Genomic DNA, 22,037 nt, shown 5'->3' on the forward strand with positions numbered 1-22,037 from the left:
AATCGTATTTTTCAATTCACCTAATAAGTACTGTAGCGCAATCTCTTTATCATGAAAGTTCAACTTACAAATGTAGAATTATGTACAAAAAAACTGCATTCAGAAATAAAACAATGTAAAACTTTAGAGCCTACAAGTCCACTCAGTAACTACTTCAGCCAATTGCTCAGAAAAACAAGGTTGGTTACAATTTGCAGGAGATAATGCAGCCCACTTCTTGTTTACAATGTCACCAGAAAGTGAGAACAGGTGTTCGCATGGCACTGTTGTAGCCGACGTCACAAGATATTTACATGCCAGATGCACTAAATATTCATATTTCCCTTCATGCTTCAACCACCATTCCAGAAGACATGGGTCCATGCTGATGAGGGGTTCTGCTCAATAATGATCCAAAGCAATGCGGACTGACACATGTTCATTTTCATCATCTGAGTCAGATCCATCAGCAGAAGGTTGATTTTCTTTGTTGGTGGTTTGGGTTCTGTAGTTTCCGCATCACAGTTTTGCTCTTTTAAGACTCCTGAAAGCATACTCCATCCTCATCCCTCTCAGATTTTGAAGACACTTCAGATTCTTAAACCTTGGGTTGAGTCCTGTAGGTATCTTTAAAAATTTCACATTGGTATTTTCTTTGCATTTTGTCCAATTTACAGTGAAAGTGTTCTTAAAACAAACAACATGTGCTTGGTCATTATCCAAGACTGCTATAACATGAAATATATGGCAGAATGCAGGTAAAACTGAGCAGAAGACATACAATTCTCCTCCAAGGAGTTCAGTCACAAATTTAATTAATGCATTTTTTTTTTAAAACGACCATCATCAGCATGGAAGCATGTCCTCTAGAATGGTGGCCGAAGTATGAAGAGGGATATGAATCTTTAGCGCATCTGGCATATAAATATCTTGCAACTCTGGCTACAACAGTGCCATACAACAGTGCCATGCGAAAGCTTGTTCTCACTTTCAGGTGACATTGTAATTAACAAGTGGGCAGCATTATCGCCTGTAAATGTAAACAAACTTGTTTTTCTTAGCGACTGGCTGAACAAAAAGTAGGACTGAGTGGACTTGTAGGCTCTAAAGTTCTACACTGTTTTGTTTTTGAGTGCAGTTATGTAACAAAAAAAGTCTATATTTGTAAGATGCACTTTCATGATAAAGAGATCACACTGCAGTACTTGTATGAGGTGAACTGAAAATTACTATTCCTTTTATCATTTTTACAGTGCAAATATTTGTAATAACAAAATATAAAGTGAGCACTGTACACTTTGTATTCTGTGTTGTAATTGAAATCAATGCATTTCAAAATGTAGAAAAACATCCAAAAATATTTAATAAATTTCAATTGGTATTTTATTGTTTAACAATGTGAGTAAAACTGCAATTAATCACGATTAATTTTTTTGAGTTAATCGCGTGAGTTAACTGCGATTGACAGTCCTAATTTAAAGTAAATTAGATTTAGTTAAAGTTACTTCATTTTTTGCACTATAGACATCATTCACTAACATAAAATTTAACAAAAATTGGAAAAAAGATGAGAAGGCCCCCAAAGCAACTGAGCAAGAGCAAGGAACAGCCTGCACTTTCTGCATCTGCTGTTTTCTTCCAGACTTCCTCCATTTTATCTACCTCTATCTGTTCTGATGTATTCCTAGTATTCAAATCCTTGCTTTCATTTATGTAAATGAGGTAAAAGTCAGTATGTAGTATTTTTACATGCAATCTTTGAGATGGCTTAACATACACATTATACGTTATAGTCCTTAATTTATCATTATTTTAATTGTGCACAAAGGCAACTTTCTTCTATTTCTTTTAACACGTTACCTTGAATGAAATCACAAACACTCCTTCCGTTTCACCTCCATATTCTCTGATAGCATCTTCATCTTCTGTTACCATAACAACCGGCAGCTGACCCAAGCAGTGATTATAATACCATACTGCTGCATTGTAAATACTCCTAGAAAAGTACAATTCACACTAACATGTCTATCACATTGTATCTGTTATGTTTAAGACATTTTCTAGGGTCTACATATCAGTGATTACATTTCTAACATGCATACTCTGAGATTTGGAAATCAGGTTAGCATATAGCCAAAATATTAGTCAAAATTATGGGTGCTCTATGAGAGAAAGATAGCACAGGGAGCCTCATTCCTTCCCTAAAACACATTCACATGGGACCCAGCTATGACAAAGACCTAGCGCACCTTTGAGTGCGAGGTTGTAAAACAAGTTGGAATGTAGCCATGTCTCTAACATTCTAGCACCTACAATAATGTCTGGCAGCAGCACTGGTGGGAATATACTTCATTACTTTCCAAAGCAGGAGTAAAAAGTCTAGCCAGAGCTACTCTTCTGTCAGAGAAGTTTTAGGCACAGTGCCTAAGAACACCATATCTTGCCCACAACAGTTCTGCACACCCTAAATCCTCAAGTACCTCAGAGAGAAGTAAGCAAGTTCCTCCCAATCCATCTTTCACTGAAGTCAATGAGAGTCTATGGTTTAGGTAATGTATCTTAAATTAATGGATCAATTTTTTTTTTTTAAGGCTCAGTTCACTTTATTTTTATCTACTTATAATAAACTTACGATTACATAAAAATAGAGGCAAATATATTTTTTAAAAAATGTAATGCATTCTTAATCACAAAAGGACACCCTAGGACTTCAAATGCCGTATATCACCTTATGGCATTTCTAGACATTAATGGTCTATACAGTCATGCCTTTTTTGTTCAGTTCAACACTGAATACCCCCATTATTAGTTAAAACATACCTGGTCTGCCATTTCTCCATTGATTCTCCCCTCTCTCTTGGCAAATAACAATACTGCTGGAATTCATTAGCAAACAGAATACAGTCATGACGGGCATCCTTCACTAGATTTCGCAATTTGTTGTACTGTCTGGAATATAAACAAGACAAATGTACACTGTGCCACCTTTTTAATAATGCTGTTTCAATTCTAGTTAAAGATGTAGGGAAAAAATGAAGGAAAATTACAATTAGTTTTAACACTTTAAAGCTGAATCCTGATCCCAGTATAGTTGATGGAAGTCTTGCCACTGACTTTAACGGGAAAAGGATTTGGCCTTTTAGAGCAAAATGAACAGTTACTAAAACAGTATGTATACACCAAACATTTTTAGAAATACTTTGCTGTTTCAATACAGTATTTTCAGAGTAAGCTATAGGCTAGGCCAGTGAGTTGCGAATCAGGACACCAACACTTTACCCAGCCTCTACCACCAAAGCATTATGTGACATCAGACAAGCCTCAGCCGCTCTATGCCTCAGTTTCCCCCTTTGTAAAATGGGGATCATAACACTTTTCAAAGTCAGATTGTGAGGCTTAATTCATTAATGAGACTGCTGGGTTATAAGTCAATTTAGACAACCTCTTACCTCTGTAACCCACAGTGAGACTCCCTGTCCCTTCCCCGTGGCTGGACCAAACAGAGGTTTGAGTCTGCTAAAGCCTTTGAGCTAACTAACCTGGATCTTTTAGCTCAGGCAGTAGAGCAGGAGTGGGCAAACTTTTTGGCCTGAGGGCCTAATCGGGGTTGCGAAACTGTATGGAGGGCCGGGTAAGGAAGGCTGTGCCTCCCCAAACAGCCTGGCCCCCGCCCCCATCCGCTCCCTCAGAATCCCCAACCCATCCAACCGCCCCTGCTCCTTGTCCCCTGACCACCCTTTCCTGGGACCACCCCCAATCGCTCCCCTGGGACTCTACTCCCATCCAACCCTCCCTGAGCCCTATCCACCCCAACCCCAAGTGTGACTCCCACACTTATCCAACCGCCCCTGCTCCCTGCCCCTTCTCCAACCCCACCCCCGCTTCTCATCCCCTTACCATGCCGCTCAGAGTGGCAGGACTAGCAGCCAAGCCGCCCGGAGCCAGCTGTGCTGCCTGCGTGGCAGCATAGCTGCAGGGCAGGGGGACAGCAGGGGAGGGGCTAGGGGCAAGCCTTCCTGGCCGTGAGCTCAAGGACCAGGCAGGAAGGTCCCATGGGCCAGATGTGGCCTGCGGGCCTTAGTTTGCCCACCTCTGCAGCAGAGGCTCTTGCTTTTAATCCAGAGGTCTAAAATCAATCCCTGCCACCCATAATTCATCCAGGCCATCATGTTGCAGTAATAAATACTTGATATAATTCTTAAAGTCTAATTTACTTTTCAATATTTGTGTTTACTTTTTGCATTTCACTCTATGGCACAACAAATGCAGACCAGTTAGTTTCATTTTGTTAAATGTGTATTTCAGGCTTCTATTTATAATCTTGTTTAAATAATCCCCTCATGTCCTAAAATTCAAGCCTCTTCTGAAAGTGCCTCTGTCTTCAGCCTCTTTCATTCATAAAGTTAAGCACACTCCTTTTGTTTCAAAGTTTGCCTGAAGACAGATAATATGGCAGCTTTTTTTGTGTGTGTTAATTTTTTTTAAATGGTGATTTATAAAGAAAATTATAGTTTTTAATAAAACTACAGTTTACAATAAAGTTAATAGTTTAGATTGGATTATCAGTGGGATGGGGACACTGTCATATTTGTATGTAAAGTGCTATGCATGTTTAGGTTGCTGTTTGACTAATAATGAAAAAAAATTCCTCTAAAAATATTTGATTTCTATAAACGAAGTGTTTTTTTCCGACAGGTCTGATATTTAATCCTTTCCCCGAATATAAGGAGTCATAATACCATGAAAACCATTTTGCTCATGCTACCTGTAAATAGTAAGTTTATATTTCTGTTCAAGGAAAATATCTGAAACTTTGTCAGAAATTGGTAAGAAGCCCTGAAAACTTTTCATTGCTATCCATTACGTCAAAATGTTCAATACAATTAAGCATAATTATTATTAGAAAACTGTTTACAAGATAGGTAATTAAAACAATGGAAAAACTGCTGGTTTGAATTTCAGTTAGGAGTTACTCAGCAGATGCTTTGCCCCCAGAGATCCAATAAACTCACATTTCCAGTGCATATCTTTTTGCATTTCAACAAGATTTATATGTTGCGTAGAAGCACATCAGGCATCATCATGTAAAAATGGAACAAGATTAAGATGTTCTTAGAGGACATACATTTCAAGACATAAGGTCAAATATTATGCCATAAAATATTGCTAATATATGCCCCAAATGCCGTGGCACGCCACTCACAAGAAAACTTAAGCATAGCCAGGGAAATGTTCCAGGGCTAAAATGGCAAATAGTGGGATAACCAGAAGTATTTTGCAGCGAAGAGTCCTGTGGCACCTTATAGACTAACAGACGTTTTGGAGCATGAGCTTTCGTGGGTCAATACCCACTTCGTGGTACAGATCCAGACTAACTCGGCTACCCCTCAGAAGTATTTTGCTTACGACCACTCAGGGATTAGAAATATTTCCATTAAGCATGCTTAAAATCTAACCTTTGAAATATTCACAGGTAATATTCCTATGACCAACTTCAGCTAGACAAACCTTGATAAATTTTGGGGTATCTCAGATTTGAGAGAACAGGTTAACTTGCATAGTTTCTGCAGTATACTATTAACCTTTGCATATCCAAGAAATATATTTTAGTGTCCAAAAATTGAAATTGATTATATAATACTTAGCATTTAGATTTTCTTTTAAAGATGAAAAAGCATAAGAGTAGCAACAAAATATTTCTGAGTCAAGTAATTGTCTAACTATTTCAGAAACAGATCAGCCAGAAAAATCTAGTTTGATCTATTTATAGTATTTTTATAGTGCATTTTTATAGTAACATAAAAGAAATACACAACACAAAACACAAAAGTAAGCTATGTACAACACTTTTATAAAATGTATACAATGATATTGCTTTACAATTATGTATTTTTAGAATGTAAAATGCAAAAACTGCAGTCACACAGTCTTTTGCTTCTAAGAAAGCATCTGACTGCTGAATAATAAGCAAGTTGTACTATTGCTCTTACCCTGTGAAAGAGGAACAGAAAGAAAATGATGCTTCTGTATATCCAACTAGTCACAATTTCTCCCCTTCCCCCCAACAATTACATTATAAAGTTTCTTGAGGGATTTTTAAACATTAGAAATAATCAGTGTCTTGGTGAGCTCAAGTTTCCATCCTTAAATACTTCTACATTTTCCCATTTAAATTCCTACAAATTTTACAAGTCTAAAGAAGTAGTAAGTTATTATGGCATAGATACCTGCGACCCCTTTGATGCTGCACAGCTTGACATGCTGTTTGCATGAAGATAATACCCTTCAGCTCTGGAAACTCAAGAATCTCAAGGTAATCTTGAACAATCTTCCAGTCAGGGACAACATAATGAGTCACATCATCTGACAACAATTTCCCATCTAAAATATAATTCAAAGTTTAAAAGTTTAAACATCATTTTCAATTGTGGTTTATTAATAATGCCCCCATGCCAGGAAATCCTAGTTCACAGATTCTTAGATTATAAAGCCAAAAGGGACTACAGTGTTACCTAGTCTGACCTCCTGCATAACACAGGCCATAGAACTTCCCTGAAGCGCAGAATAAAATCATATTAATCCTTAACTCTCTTATACAATATTTTTCTAATTAATAAAATAATGACATATGATACAGCCTTCTCAAATTTTACTATCTGTGACTGAGGTCATAAGGGCTCTGCATCAATGGAACAAGCTGGTGAAAATTTGATTAAAAAATTAAAGTGAGCAAAAATCTGATTTCATTACAAAATATATCACTTAAAGTGCAGACAACAGATACATTTTCTCTACTTTCACATGACAAGATTTTTTTTTAAAGTATCTGAAACAAAAACTCTTATGATTTATTCTAGGTATGGGGGGGGAGAGGAAGAGGTACAAATACTTCCATACCACTGCTTCCACAGATTTCATGATTTAGTAATACCCACTTACTACCAGAGAGCTAGCACAGCGTTCTTTACCCGTATTTCTATATAAAATATTCCACAAGTGTACATGCTTGGAGAGAAAAGATTTCTGTAGCAGGAAAGGTTTCAGAGCTAAAAATATTACTATTGTTTACCCTAAGAAAGACTATATACATTCTGCTGGGCCTAGCTCTCTAAAACTTCCTGAGAAATCCTTCATGGCAGAAATAAATTGGAAAATGTTCCTCAACATTGACTGTTTTAATTTTATTTAGCATTCCCAGGTTGTCAGAGAGCAAATAACGTTTTCTTATGATCAGCTATATTTTTTCTCTGTGTATCCATTTGTTCCTAGTGCCATTATTAATATGGGATTGCAGCATTTACAGCAAGCATCAGTGGACTATATTTAAATTGCGCATATCCTGACAAATCGACTGACTTTCTAAGGTTTTCTAAGAACTGATACAATGCAACTGGTCTCATTAACAATGATATTTATAACCTGTGAACTCAGTTTCTCCCCTTCTACTATTGTATCTGTTGTTGTACAGCACCCCCAAAGCTTTGGTTGGGGAAAACTAAGATTCATTATTAGTGCCTCCAAGCCCTCCTCTACATGCCTGTGACACCCCCCTCCAAAACCGTACACCTACTGTCTTCTAATCTCTACCCCATCTCCTCTATCAGCATCTAGTATCAACATACCACCAGGCCCCTCCACCAGCCCCTGGTGCCTTTATCTGCACCTCTGACTCCAGTGTCTTTTACATATGGTGCGACCCCATCCACTACAGTAGAACCTCAGTTATGAACACCAGAGTTATGAAATAACTGGTCAAGCACACACCTCAATGGGAACCATGCAATCAAGCAGCAGCAGAAGACAGACAGACACACACAACATCATAAAGGGCAAGTTTAAAACATTGTTTCCAAGGTAAGGAAACTTTCGGTGCTCATTTCATTTAAATTAAAATGGTTAAAAGGCGCATTTTCTTCTGCATATTCAAGTTTCAAAGCTTAAACCAATGTTTAAGTGTAAACCGTTGAAAGAACAACCATAACATTTTGTTCAGAGTTAGGAACATTTCAGAATTACGAACAAACCTCCATTCCCAAGGTGTCCATGACTCTGAAGTTCTACTGTAGCACTAAATCATGGTGTCGCCTTCTGCACCCTACATACACCGGCTGCATTCCCTCTTTTACCCTCTACGCCTGGTGCCTGCGACCCGTTTCCACTAGAGTGACCCCCCTCTGAACCCTCCTTCTGGGGATCCTTAAACCTGGTGCCAGCAGCCTCCATTAGCCCCTAAAATCCACCCTCCTCCATTCTCCCCCAGCCCTGCCGCCCTCCTATGCCCCCAGCACCACAGTCCTTGTGCCCCCAGCCGCTCATGCCCTCTGCTCCTGGTGCCCCCTTCTGCCTCCCAGACCCCTCAAGCCCCCCATGCCCCTTACTCCTCCTACCCTCCCTCCACCACCCCTCCTGGCCGCCTATCGCCCCAGCACCACAGTCCTTGTGCTCTCACCCCCCCGCCGGCTCGCAGCCGCCCCGGGCCCCCCTCACCGCGGGGGCAGGCGGCCTGGCACAGCGCGCTGCGGCAGGGCACGTCGGGGCGCAGGTAGTGCTCCCGCACGATGCGCACCGAGCGGCCCTGCAGGCCCCGCAGCTGCAGCACCTTCTCCGTGCGCTGCATCGGGCCGGCGGGAGGCGCGGGACGCTCGGGCAGGCCCGCCCGCGCCCGGCTGGGAAGGGAGGCGGCGCCGCGCGACGGCACGACGCTGGTCCCCGCCGACAGGGAGGAGCCTGCCTCGGAGGGCGGGCGGATCCCCACATGGGGCGGGGGCTCAGGAGGCCGGAGGAGGAGGGAACGGGCGCTGAGGAGACAGGGATGGTGCTGGGGGGAGGGGAGCGATGGCTCTGACTGAGGGAGGTAGCGCTGAGCGGGACAGGGATGGTGGGAGGTTTGGGCTGGTGCTGAATGGGTAGGAATGGCGCTGAGGAAGGTGGTGCTGCGGGGGAGGTTTGGGCTGGCGCTGAGGGAGGTGGCGCTGAGGGGAGCAGGGATGGGGTCAGGGGAAGATAGGGCTGGCTCTGAGGGAGGTAGTGCTAAGGGGATAGGGATGGCCTGGGGAAGGCAAGGAACGGCTCTTAGGAAAGTTGAGCCGGAGGGGGCATGGAGCTGGTGCTGAGGAGGGAAGGGTCAATATTACCCGGGTGATAGTTGGGCTGAGGGTTTTTTTATGCCCTAGCTCCTGCAGTCCTGTGAATAGTAGAGGAACTTTTGTTAAAATGAAAACAGAGTTTCCCATCCACAGAGTTGCAGAGCAAAACTTGAAAACTGTGACCCAAGCACATCCTCTCAGCTCAGACAACAGAGGGCAAATAGAAAGTGCCCTTTCCATGGGGTTGGTTTCTAAGCTCTCATGATTTTTAAGCCGAACTCGAGTTAGTGGAGGAGGGCAACCCATGATTTTGAATAGTTAGGTCTGGTAATTCTGGAGGATTAAACTGGGGTTGAATGAGAGTGCACGGAACAGAACTGAAGAGACATGAGGCTCACTCCACCCTCAAATCAATGTCTTACAGCTGGGTCTATGGAGCATATGAAGCTTGTCCTCAGAAAATAGCTGCAGTTCCTCAGGAAATCCAAGCATCATATAGTTACTTCACAGACATACATAATGCTGGGGAAAAGCACTGCTGTGGCAAACCCTAGTGAGCCACCCTAAGAATTGCAGGGAAACCCAGAGCCAGATACATAGATCGTAAATATCCATAAAGCTGCATTTCTTAAGTTATGGGGTGTTACTCTTCTTCCCTCAAGGACATTGAATGGAGGAAGAAGCATCATGGAGTTTAAAGTATAGACCTTTAAAAATGGAAAATTGTCCATATATTTACAATAAACAAAAATCCAACACCTAATGCAACAATCATATTTCTCTTGCATTCTAGATGACCACATGCTATTGTCACATAATGGGTGTTCAATAGATGGAGAACTGCTTAGTAAGATGGCATTCAAACTGAATTAAAATCAAGGTGATGCAAATACCATGATGACTATCGAGCTTGAATGCTGTAGGTATTATTCTGCTGAGGTATTATTCTGCTACAAATCTTTAACCACAATCCCAGTCATGCTTGCTTTTTGTAGTGCATAATTTGTTAGTAGAAAGCACCAATCTCATAATTTTTAGAGAGAAACACAAAATAATGCGGAATTACAATTCAGAGCAGGGGGAGAGAAAAATAAAACAAGCACTTAATGCTGTCTTGCAGTTCATGAATCTCCCCTCTGGTCCCATGGACTCAATTGGTTCAGAGAGTTACACTATTCACCTCCTTGCACAACCTTGTAATAGAGAAAGGACTCATGGAGAGTCACAAGTATTTGGAAAGTCAGAAAGGGGATCTTTATAGGGAAATGTTTGGGAATCCCACATACAAAGCATTTCAGGGAACATCTAAGATAGATAAAAGGCACCAAAGTGAGGAACAGGGACAGAGACCATTAAGGTAGTGTTAGATATTAATGTTTATTTGGTTTATATTACTCAACACTGTTGATCCATAAATTATTAAAAATAATATAGTTTTGGCTGGATAATGAGCTGTACATTGAACTTGACCACATTTCTAACCTGAGAACTCATATTCACCTCTGTAGCCATATGCATACTGAGTCTGCTGGCTGGAGCCTTGGGTCCTATATTGCAGCTGGAATGTTCTGCTCTGGCAACATAAAGCTGCCCTAATGAGGCAGCTGGATATTGCCCTGGCTTTGAAGAATCCTTGTGGGGCTTAAGGACAGCTTAGCTGACTACACTATGAGTTCCTGGTCCTCCTCTGTAGGCAACAGGGCAGGATTGCAGTCTATTCTCTGATCTCAGAGCCTGGGCTTGCAAGCCCACCTGATCCCATGGATCCAAACTGTTAATCTGGATCCAGGTGTTAATCTGAGTCTGTGCCAAAATTGCAACGTCCACACTGCTATTTTTAGTACACTAGCTTGAGCCCTGCTAGCACAAGTCTGTCCAACCAGGCTGGGAGCCTGGCTCTAGGGTGACCAGATATCCCAATTTTATAGGGACAGTCCCAATTTTTGGGTCTTTTTCTATTACCCCCCACCCCCATCCCAATTTTTCACATTTGCTGTCTGGTCACCCTACCTGGCTCCCTGCTGCAATGTAAACATACCCTAGGTGTGTCTCCTACCTGTAGCAGGCTGACTTTCCTAACTTCCAGAACACTCTTCTACTTTATTATTGCTTGTAGTATTAAGTCCTTTCAGTTGCATTCCACTGAAGCATCTGCAGTGAGGGGAGACACCGAAGGTCAGATACTAGAAAGGGTTTATACATCCCATCACAAAAGCTGAGAGAGAGATGCAAACAGAAGCTTTCACTGTGGTTAGAAGTGGTAAAAGCTCCAGCACCTCAATCATTAGCTCCAGGATGATGCAGTGCTCACAGAATCCTGCCCCTATGCCTTTTGACTTGCAGCTAAGGAATTTAATAATAATACCTAGCTGTTATATACGCTCTGATTTGGGAATACCGAACCCTCCAATATACCAGGAAGAGGCAACTGTAGTAGCTTAGTGAGAGACAATCAAGGTATGGATATGTGTTTTAGCAGTCTATGTAGTGGGAAGGATGACATTTAGAAATGTTATGGAGGAAGAGGCAACCAAAGCTGGATATAAGGAGAGAAGGAGAACTGAGGCCAATATAAGAATGGCCATACTGGGTCAGACCAATGGTCCATGTAGCCCAGCATGCTGTCTTATGACAGTGGCCAACATCAGATGCTTCAGAGGGAATTAATAGAACAGGTCAATTGTCAAGTAATCCATCCCTGTCATCCAGTCGCAGCATCTGGCCGTCAGAGGCTTAGGGACACTTAGCCAAGATGGTCAGGGATGGAACCCCATGCTCTAATAGACATTGATGGACTTATTCTCCACGATGTGACACTGAGGTTGTGACCTCGTGTAATGGGAAGGAAGGTGGAGCTGTCTGTGGTCATAGAAGAGGAGAGCATTTGGGAGGGAAAATGAGAAGTTCTGTTTGGTGATCAGTTATGCCAGCACGGACATGACATTTAGTTAGTGTCATTCAATTATTGTAATAAAATTAAGGGTTAATCAAATTAAAGTGAGTGAGATCATTTGCTCCAATTTTGCCTGACAGTGTGAATGGCAGGACCTTTGGGCTAAGTTAGTGCAATGTTGATGTTGCTGGGCAGACACTGATTTATTTCAGACATCCCAGTCAGCAGAGACAAATGGAATCTTCACTTCTTGTTGCTGCTGTTGTTTTTCAAGTGAGAACAAATTAAAATGTGAGCCCAATTCAGTCTTGGAATTGAACCACTGAAGCCCATGGGAGCTGCACTCACTCCAGTGATGGATTTGGCCTATTGAGATCAAACAGAGACAGTTCTTCTAACTTAACTCGGAACTGATTTTTGAAATGTCATGAAATTTTTACAAGATGAGGTTGATGGATGCAAAGAGACCCACAGAATTGTAGATACAGGATAGCAGGAGCATCCTTAGCTGCTTTGTATGATCAGGTGCTAGAGAATTCCAAAAGAAAGCTTTATAAGATTTCTGCATAACTGCTGAGACAAAGAATAAAAGCAGAGTACATCATAGGTTCAGCCTTCACCCAGAATAGTCAGAAACAAATTGTCATTGAACTTTTCCTCTAACATGCCTGTCAAATATGAGATTAGACAGATCAAAAGGAAATAGCTCAATGTTTCTGTCTCCCCACAGAATTACTCTATCTGGACAATGCCACCAGGGCCGCCCAGAGGGGAGGGCAAGAGGGGCAATTTGCCCCAGGCCCCGAGCCCCACAGGGGCCCCCACGAGAGTTTTTCGGGGCCCCTGGAGCGGGGTCCCTCACTCGCTCCGGGGGGGCCGGAAAACTTTTGCGGGGCCGGGCGCAGGAGCTTCTTCACTCCCGGTCTTCGCCGGCGGGGAGTTCTTCCGCTCCGGGGTGGAAGGACCCCGCCGCTGGCGAATTACTGCCGAAGACGGAGCGGGACCCGCCACCGACGTGCAGCTCGGTCTTCGGCGGTAATTCGGGGGACCCTTCCATTCCGGGACCCGCCGCCGAAGTGCCCTGAAGACCCGCGGCGGGGGCCCCCCGCCGCCGAATTACCGCCAAAGACCGGGCTGCACTTCGATGGCGGGTCCCGCTTCGGCGGTAATTCGGCGGCGGGGGGTCCCCGCCGCGGGTCTTCGGGGCACTTCGGCGGCGGGTCCCGGAACGGAAGGGCCCCCCGCCGCCGAAGACCCCGGGCCCCCGGAATCCTCTGGGCGGCCCTGAATGCCACTATGGGCTAGAGAAACTGTTCTTTCAGATGAGTCAGAGCCACTTGTATTTTAAAGTTCAGTAATGTGTTTGCTCTTGCCTATTTTGGGAAGTGCAATCCTCCTGAGAATTCTGTCTATGTACAGAAGCAGATGGAGGGATGAAGTGTGGAAACTCAGATTCCAAGGCCATTAAGTATGACCTCCTGTACCATACAGTCCATAGAACTCCCCAAAATAATGCCTAGAGCATATCTTTTAGAAAATATCTACTCTGGATTTAAAAATAGTCAGTGATGGAGAATCCACCACAACCCCTGATAAGTTGTTCCTATGGTTAATTACCCTCACTGTCAAAAACTTATGCCTTATTTCTAGTCTGAAATTGTCTAGCTTCAATTTCCACCCATTGAATCATGTTATACTTTTCCCTGCTAGATTGAAGAACCTATTACATATTTGTTTCCCATGTAGACACTAAAAGACTGTAATCAAGTCACCCCTTAACGTTCTCTTTGTTAAGCTAAATAGATTCAGCTCTTTTAGATCTTGTAAGGCACGTTTTCTAATACTCTAATCCATGAATGGCTCTGAGGGAGCTGGTGCCCCCATTGGCCTGGGACAGCAAACCACAGCCAGTGGGAGCCACAATCAGCTGAACCTGCTGACGCAGCAGGTAAACAAACTGGCCCAGCCCACCAGGGTGCTTACCCTGGAGAGCTGCATGCCAGAGGTTGCCAAACTCTGCTCTAATCATTCTCATGGCTCTTCTCTGAACACAGTCCAATTTATCAACTATTCAGTGTGGCACATATTGATTGTAGTCACTCAGCATCCTGCATGCCAAAGAAACACTTCAGGTCATTGAAAAATTCCAGCATTGCCCTAGTTTCACTTGGGACAGAGCTCCATTCTATAGACAAATTGCTGAAAAGCACAAAACCCAAATTAATTAATTTGATTCTTTTCCTGCCTATCTACACTATATAACTTATATGACTGGAAAGACCAAAGAAGCACCAATGTGTTCTGAGGGTCATTATTAGGTAAATCAATATATGGACATGGGGCAGAATTAAATACAGACATGGGCTTTAAATCAAAACCAGGTGTAAACAGTGCTCATCCATTTAATTTAATGCAGTTGTATCTGTTTAAAACCAGGTCTCTATTGATATAATGGAGTCAAATCCTACCTTTCACTAAGTCATATTTACGCTGCTCTGGAAAAGCAGCTGATGGGAATTATTCCTGCAAAAGGGACTCCCACATGGCACTTAACTGGTTTTATGCCATCTTCTCCTGACATAGTGAATTTTCCAGGTCCGGCAGTGTGGTCAGAATGTGCTGCACTCCCCTAATCCCTGCCAGCAGAAATCATATTATGTAATATGTGTATAGGTTTTTCTTTGAGCACAGGTAATGTTAAAAAAACTCACAACTAACATTAATTAGCATAGGGAGCAGCCCCATGATGTAGTTGCATACCTTTTTAGCCCTTTTTCCAGAACTATCAGTAGAACACTATGAGAATGTAGCACAAATAGAAGGTGGTGTCTGAAAGTCTGGTTACTTGAGCACACCCTTCATTAGCAGGAGTCTTTCCTTCTTTATCTACAGAGTCCATCCATCTCTTGAGAAATGCAGTCATTGGGGTGATAGGCTGCAAGATTTGGCTTCCTCCTGGCACCACTCTATTGTTTGTTCTTCCAGTCTTTAAAACCACTTTGGAGCAACTACCATTATTCAACAGGTGCTTGCAGCCACTTAGGACTCTGTAGGCACTGTCTCCTCTGTTGACAAATCACTCTCACAGCCTGCACTGGCTCAGTAAAAACCTTCTCCATAGTGCTGTAGCATGGGATCCAGCTGCAGCCATTTCTAGGATTGCCTCAGGATTAATAGCCAACTCCCTGAACCACTATGTTATCAAAGACACAGTGCACAATATCTCCCCAGGTAATGCTCTGGTTGCTAATATCAACTGTCTTTAAAAGAGTTGGTCCCTGTCAGACAGAGTAGCATGAGAAGTACAGTAACTCCTCACTTAAAGTTGTCCCGGTTAACATTGTTTCATTGCTGATCAATTAGGGAACAGGCTCATTTAAAGTTGTGTCATGCTCCCTTCTAACATCTTTGGCAGTGACCTGCTTTGTCCACTGCTTGCAGGAAGAGCAGCCCATTACAGCTAGCTGGTGGGGGCTTGTAACCAGGGTGGACTGGCAGCCCCTCTATCAGCTCCCCGCTCCCCTAAGTTCCCTGTGCTGCAGCTGCCCAGCAGGCTATAAATTGCCAGGGAATTCATCTGTCCTTCTCCCCCACTACCATCTGCTGCTCCTGCCCTGGAGCTGCTCCTAAAGACTCCTGCTTGCTGTGCAGGGGGGGGGAAGGGAGGGCTAATATCAGGGTATCCCCCTTCCCCTGCACCCCACTTACCCCTTCTCCCTATAGAGGAGAGAGACAGAGAGAGCTTGGGGTAGCAGCTGTTGTCTCAACTTCCTGATCCACTTAAAAAGACAATGCACTTAAGAGTGGGTCAGCTTACTTAAAGGGGCAGTGTGTATCTCTCTCTCTCTCCCACACACAAGGTGTATGTCTGTCTCTGTCTGCTAGGCTGTCTCCCCTCCCTTGTGCTCACGCTGCCTTGTGTGAGAGGCTACATTAACAACGTGTTAAGCCTTGAGGTCTCAGACGAGTGCTAATTCATCATTTAGCAGCAAGGCATTCCCTGGGAAATATCCCTCCGTCTTCCACCCTCTAACTTCACCACCTCAACTAAGCTTCACAATCATCATAGCTGTGAACAGTATTAAACTGTTTGTTTAAAACATATACTGTGTGTATATCTATATATTATATAGTTTTTTGTCTGGTGAACAAAATTTCCCTGGAACCTAACCCTCCCCCTATTTACATTAATTCTTAAGGGGAAATTGGATTCGTTTAACATTGTTTCGCTTAAAGTCGCATTTTTCAGGAACATAACTACAACGTTAAGCGAGGAGTTACTGTACTGGAAGAGAAACTGACTGTATGTCCTGTCTCAATCACATGACATGGGTGGTAATGTAAGGTAATATATAACAGCGGTCAGTATCCACTGACTCCATTGGTTATTGTTTCATTCCCCAACCAGAACTCCATGCCCTTACTTGTGAGAGGTATTGAAATATGTGATCCTGGGTTACAGAAGACTTCAAGCCTCCAGCCTTTGTCAACTGTAGCCACAATATACATAGGAGCCTGATGGCTGAAGGTCAGGGGATTGTATTCGGTCAGGATTATTCCACTCACTCCAAATCAAGCTGGGGTCAACTGACTTAGAACATGCTCTTATCTCATTCTGTAGTCTCTCCTGGAGGGATATTTCTACTTAAGTGGACAATGCCCACATTTACTATAAATCCACATTCATGAAGATTACAGCTGGAGGGTTTCAGGACCCCTGCTAAGCCCCAAACTCCCTATGGAGAAGCAAATACAGGAGGTGGATGTTACACTGTTGTTGTAGGCAACCCTTTGCTTAGCCCTGCTCCACAGGGAGTGCCCTCATCTCACCTCTGATCTTTGGCTCTCTGATCAGCTCCAGACTCTAAGGGTAAAAACGCAGGTCTCTCAAGAAACCCACCCCATGTATGGTGTGTGGGCCTGGTATTGGGGATGTCTCCGGCCCCGTCAAAACTCCTTCTCAGCCACGTTGCTGTACTGGAAAATAAATCTGTAAGGATCTTCCTTTTGTACTTGCCGTATGGTAAATTAAGTGCCTCCTGGGCACTGAAGTTCTTTCATCCCTGTTCATCAATGTTGGTAGCCCGTGCTCCTCCAATCTGCCTCACTCATGGTCTCCATATCAGCTTCCTCAGCTCTTTTATAAGGTGATATATTATTGTATTACTCCTCTCTCAAATCAGAAGCAGATGTCACAAGCACCTTTTGGGCAGCAACTCTCTGAGTTTGAAGGGAGACCTGCCTGATGAGGAGGTGCTCAGTACTAAGGAAGCTAAATGGCCCCTGCACCTACTCAACCTCTCCCACGTTCAACTACAGTCCCATGATAATATTGCCTGTTTGGGAAGAATCCCCTATTGCTTTGCACATAGCTGCATAATTTATTGCTCTCATTGTTTCTGACTCTTTCTTTTGGGGGCAGGGAAGTTTCTGATGACGACACGATACAACATGATGTGAGAGTCAGAATATAACATAATCAGATAGGTGTGACAAACCCATGCAATGAAAGAAAGTAACCACATATTAGGTCTGCTGGAGTCAGACATAAACAAAAAGCTAGGAGGAAAATGCATTTTTTTCCTGAATTCTCCAACTAAATCAGAGAATTCAGATGAAATTCAACCTCTCTCACTGAAAAACCAACTGAAAATGGCCTCTGGTCAGAGGATGCTCCTGTTAAATTGGAAGAAGCTCAGCCAATCAGAGACCAAGAGAGTACTACATGTGACCTTTCTCAAATACCCTGGCACCAACTTGAAATACACCATTATGAATAGCATTAAAGTGCTTACAGATACCTAGATAGGGTAATAAAAAGTTTGTAGAAAACTTCTGTAGACAGTTCACAGTCATGCACACAAAAAGTTCTAACAAAGCAGTGCTGGTTTCAAATGTAGATTGAACTCAAACCAAGATTGATTTTAGGTCCATTGTATATTTGAGTTGAATATTTTGCACAGCTTTAGAAAGAAGCATCTTCAGACTTATTTCTTTTTTAAAAAAGGAAAATTATTTTGTGATCACCCATTGCTATGCTTCTCATTTTCTCAGCAGGATTTCTTCTCCATAATGAGCCTGCTTATTAGTGTTCAGAGTGCAATTTCCCATTATAGCCACTAGGAGACACTATTTAATTGATTTTGGATGGTAATGCTAACTTGTGTGTCCCCAGTTTAAAATTCAGCCTTCCAGCTGCTGTGATCAAACTGCTTCCAGTTGCTTGTAACAACATCAAAGCAATTTCTTCTCCAAAATAAACTAACAAACTAAAAAATAAATGCTGATTTGTAACACAATAATAAACAACGCTGCAGATCGCTTCAAGCATGGCAGGAGAGAATGAAACTACATGACTAAATGTTTAAAATTATTGGAAGCATAAAAGTAATGTATTTACTACAATTCTTCATTTTTGGTATGTTATGTACATTATTCCCTACCCGCTTTCATCTCTGGATGAAATTTTGAAGTGTGTTACATCATTAAATCACAAAGTTGTACAATATTTTGTTTCACTTAATATTATATATCTTTAGTGAGCTCATTCCAATGTTTTATTATGGTATTAACTGATATTTTATGCATATTAAAATCAAATATTAATTAAAAAAGGAATGGCAGTGTTTATTCTGTCACCAAAACCACTAAACTTTAGCTGATTTAAAGATAAGGAGAGGCATCATTCACAGGTGATTTTAGTTTGAGTGGTATTAGTTGCTTTTTCATAAGATCTAAAAAAACAAATGTAGACATTGTGGAAAGAATTTAGTTATTTGGGCCCAATTTTGTAGCCCTTAATCAGGCAAAACTCTCAATATGTGTTTGATCTGAATAGGCATGCCAGCTTGTAACTTTTAAATTGAAATGATGCTTACATGAGCCTCAAACCCTGTAGTAATGCCATTATAGCTTAAAAAGTTAACAGTATAATAGAAGTCAGATGGAAAAGACCTGTTAGGTCATCCAGTCCATCCCCACGAAATTGGGATTGGTCCCTATAGCATATTTAGTCCAAGTTTGGAGTCATTACTGTAGAACTTTTTCCTCCAAGGGATATTTATTTTTAAAGTGCAGTAAATAGAAAACAGAACTGTAAGGATGACTTTTTTTGCCCTTTCTTTCAAAATCTCAAGCTGTAATTCCTGGGTAAAACCGATTAATTCCTTCTTAGCTTCCTAACATGAGAAATTAAATGAGTGGCAGTCGACCTCCACTGAACTCTTTTCAGTTGTCATTTGCTGTACAAATTAGATAGTAAGAGCTTTCCTTGAAGGCTCAGAGATGTGCATTGAAACTAAAGGAGAAAAAATCATGCTATTTTTTCCCCCATCAAAGGCTGAGGACTTGATCCTGCAAGAATTCCTGTGAGTAGTCTGACTCAAACTTTGAAGTCAAGGGGACTACTCACATGAAAAAGCCTGTGTCACCTGGTAAGTGTTTACAGGATCAGAATTTGAGTCTCTGAAGTTCTCTTAGCTCAAGCAACCAAATCTTATCATGGAGCTTAATATTACTGTTGCAAGCCTGCAGTTCTAATGCATGCTGATTTCAAGGCCAGTGTGCAAATAAAGTCTACTTTAAGTTAAATGAGTAATGCTCCAAGAATCATTCTTGGTGTTATTTAACTACCGTGAGAATTACTATAGGTCTTCCACCTATCTAAACAACATCATATGTTATATTAGTTATGCCAGTTAATCTGTTCACTGTGAGGATGTTCACTTATTGCAGTATATTAGAGCACCTCATCTGAATAGTTAATTAAACAACAAATTCTAAATGTACATATTTGAAATTGTAAGAAATGTTCACAATAATGACATGTAATATGTGGATGGTCAGTCAGGCATGCTGTTATGGTCTATTGATCAGAGAAGGGGCCTCACTGGGAGTTCTAGTCCTAGCTCTGCCCAGTGACTTGTTAGGACTTTTGGTCAAAGTGCTTAACTTGCTTTTACCTAAGATACTGTTTATCAAATAAAGACTATACTACTTATGTAAATAAAGTAATGTTTTGAAAATTAAAATTTTAAAGACACTTTGAGATCCTTTCATGAAAGGTGTTAATAGAAGTGCAAAGGAACCATTGTGATAATCTAGTCTGACTTTCTCTATGCTAACACCAGCCATAGGACTTCCCTGCATTAATTCTTGTTTTAACTAGAGGATGTCTTTTTAAGGATCCTTAGGTTGACAGTCATTCATCTTTGGTACATGGTTCTTACTCACAAGGAGTGCATGAGAGAAGCTTTTGTAATACTCTAGAGTCACACCTGCAAATAAACTGTCTAATAGATCTGGGCAAATAATTCAGATTAAGCAATTTAGTCTAAGAATTTTGCTTCTCTTTTTGTTTGTGAATTGTTTTTGAAGAAAATTGCATCTTTCTAAAATTAATTAATTATTCAGAATTATTCACTGAAAACAATCATGAATAATTCTGGGTCTGCAGATCATCTGGGAATAGTTAATTGCACACAATCACATTTCAACATATGTTGATAGGTTGCATAGTCATGTGGTGGTGTTTCTGTTCCCTAGTTGGATAACTTATGAAACTGACCAACAATGCAGATTTTGAATGGCAGAATCAAGTGTAAAATTCATGCACTTACATGTGTACTGTTGTTGTTTGGTTATGAAATTTGAAGTTCATGTTTGACAAATGTTCAAACTTAAAATATGTTTTTCATGTTCATTCCCATTATAGAATTTCATTCAGTAAAGTATTCACAAAGGGGGTGTAAACATGGTCAAAGCAAATTAATTTAAAAATTAAAATGAATATCTTTCGAAAATGTACTGCAGTATTCACCCAACTCTGAGTAATATACTGTGGTGCTGAATGCCTTATTAATAGGTGTCTGTCCTTGCCATAAGGTTTTCATTGTAAATGTTATATGGTACTGTTATGATTCATATTGTAGACATTAGCTATTTAAAAAAGGAGCAATCATATGACCCAACTTCTACCTGGTTCCCCTTATTTAGAACCATTTGAGTGACACCAGGGATGAATTTAGCTTAATGAGTGTAATATGTGAACAGCTGAAAACACCTATTCAATGACATATTATTTGCCAGTTTTGCAGGTGGTAGAAAGGACTTAAAGTGAGGGAACTCAGCTCATCATCCCCTGATAAAAGCAGAAAGAGAGTACCCACTACTCACCCCTTCTGGCTGCTAGGAGCTCTATAGCACTTCCTCTAGCTACTACTAGAGAGAAGTCTCCAGCTGGTGATGGGAGGACTCACATCATAAGATAGGAAAACAAAATGAAGCAGCTATATTGTTTTCCCTGTTTCTCCACAGTCCTGAATATGAAGTGTCACCATTTCCTCTGCATGTATGAGCAGAAGCAGGATGTTTGTTCAGGGTTCTTTTGCCTCCTATGCTTTCTGCCACCATGACTTCAGGGGAGTGAGGAGAAGATGACCAGGAACTCTCCCCTACCAGTTCTCTTAACCCCTAAGGATTTGCTTCATAGCCCACCCCAGAACTGCTTGATAATTGCCACCAGAATGGGTGAGATCTACTTTCTCCACTATGTTACTTCAATCATTGGTAGCAGGCATTATGGTGGGGTTACAGCCTTGGCTAAGCAATCATTTATTCTATAGCTTGATGCATACCAATGACAGTTTTATTCAGGGGATTGTCACTGGATCTGCTGGCCTTCTCTGAGTGCTATTCTTATACTTAAACTTACTTCGTGAGAAAATGTGGAGGAGTAGACTTTGAAATGGAGGTGAGAAAAGAAGCAAGTACTTTCAGGATGACAGTCAAGACTTTGTCTTAATTTATAGAGTTATATAATTTTAGACTGAAAATTGATTTAAGGTCCATTGGAAAAGAAAAATAAGTTGTAACACTTGCTTTTATAAAAGCAAGTTAGAGTAGCTGTAGTGTATGTGCCCACAATATTACTCTTTGCTTATTACAGTCTCTGAAGAAAAAGTGTTAAAATACAGACTATAAACTTTATGTTGTAGTTGAACCGTGCAGCACTGATGCCTTATAATACCAATGCTTAAAGAGTTAAAATTCTGTGAGCAGCTGCATGTTTTCTAGGAGGT

General features: G+C 41.5%; 1 protein-coding gene and 1 long non-coding RNA gene across 3 annotated transcripts in view; both read right to left on the bottom strand.

Annotated features, from left to right (window-relative positions):
* The window catches only part of DIS3L (DIS3 like exosome 3'-5' exoribonuclease), a 28,751-nt gene extending 20,120 nt beyond the window's left edge, over nucleotides 1-8,631 (bottom strand). Inside the window, exons 1-4 of one of the 2 annotated variants that reach the window (XM_044979971.1) lie at nucleotides 8,467-8,631; nucleotides 6,207-6,360; nucleotides 2,800-2,928; nucleotides 1,840-1,972 (exon numbers count right to left, since the gene is read on the bottom strand). In XM_044979971.1, the coding sequence (XP_044835906.1) occupies nucleotides 1,840-1,972; nucleotides 2,800-2,928; nucleotides 6,207-6,360; nucleotides 8,467-8,596 (546 nt within the window). In that variant the 5' untranslated portion in view covers nucleotides 8,597-8,631. Of the gene's footprint in view, nucleotides 1-1,839; nucleotides 1,976-2,799; nucleotides 2,929-6,206; nucleotides 6,361-8,466 lie in introns of both variants that reach the window. The other variant, XM_044979970.1, reaches the window with a different exon arrangement.
* A 5,362-nt stretch (nucleotides 8,632-13,993) lies between these two features.
* LOC123344146 lies at nucleotides 13,994-15,015 on the bottom strand. The gene is made up of 3 exons (XR_006572465.1): nucleotides 14,719-15,015; nucleotides 14,513-14,594; nucleotides 13,994-14,066 (listed from the first exon to the last, which is right to left on the bottom strand). It is a non-coding gene; the product is annotated as an uncharacterized LOC123344146 (long non-coding RNA).
* Nucleotides 15,016-22,037: the final 7,022 nt, after the last annotated feature.

The sequence above is a fragment of the Mauremys mutica genome, chromosome 11 (genome assembly GCF_020497125.1).
Source record: "Mauremys mutica isolate MM-2020 ecotype Southern chromosome 11, ASM2049712v1, whole genome shotgun sequence".
Lineage (NCBI taxonomy): Eukaryota > Metazoa > Chordata > Testudines > Geoemydidae > Mauremys > Mauremys mutica.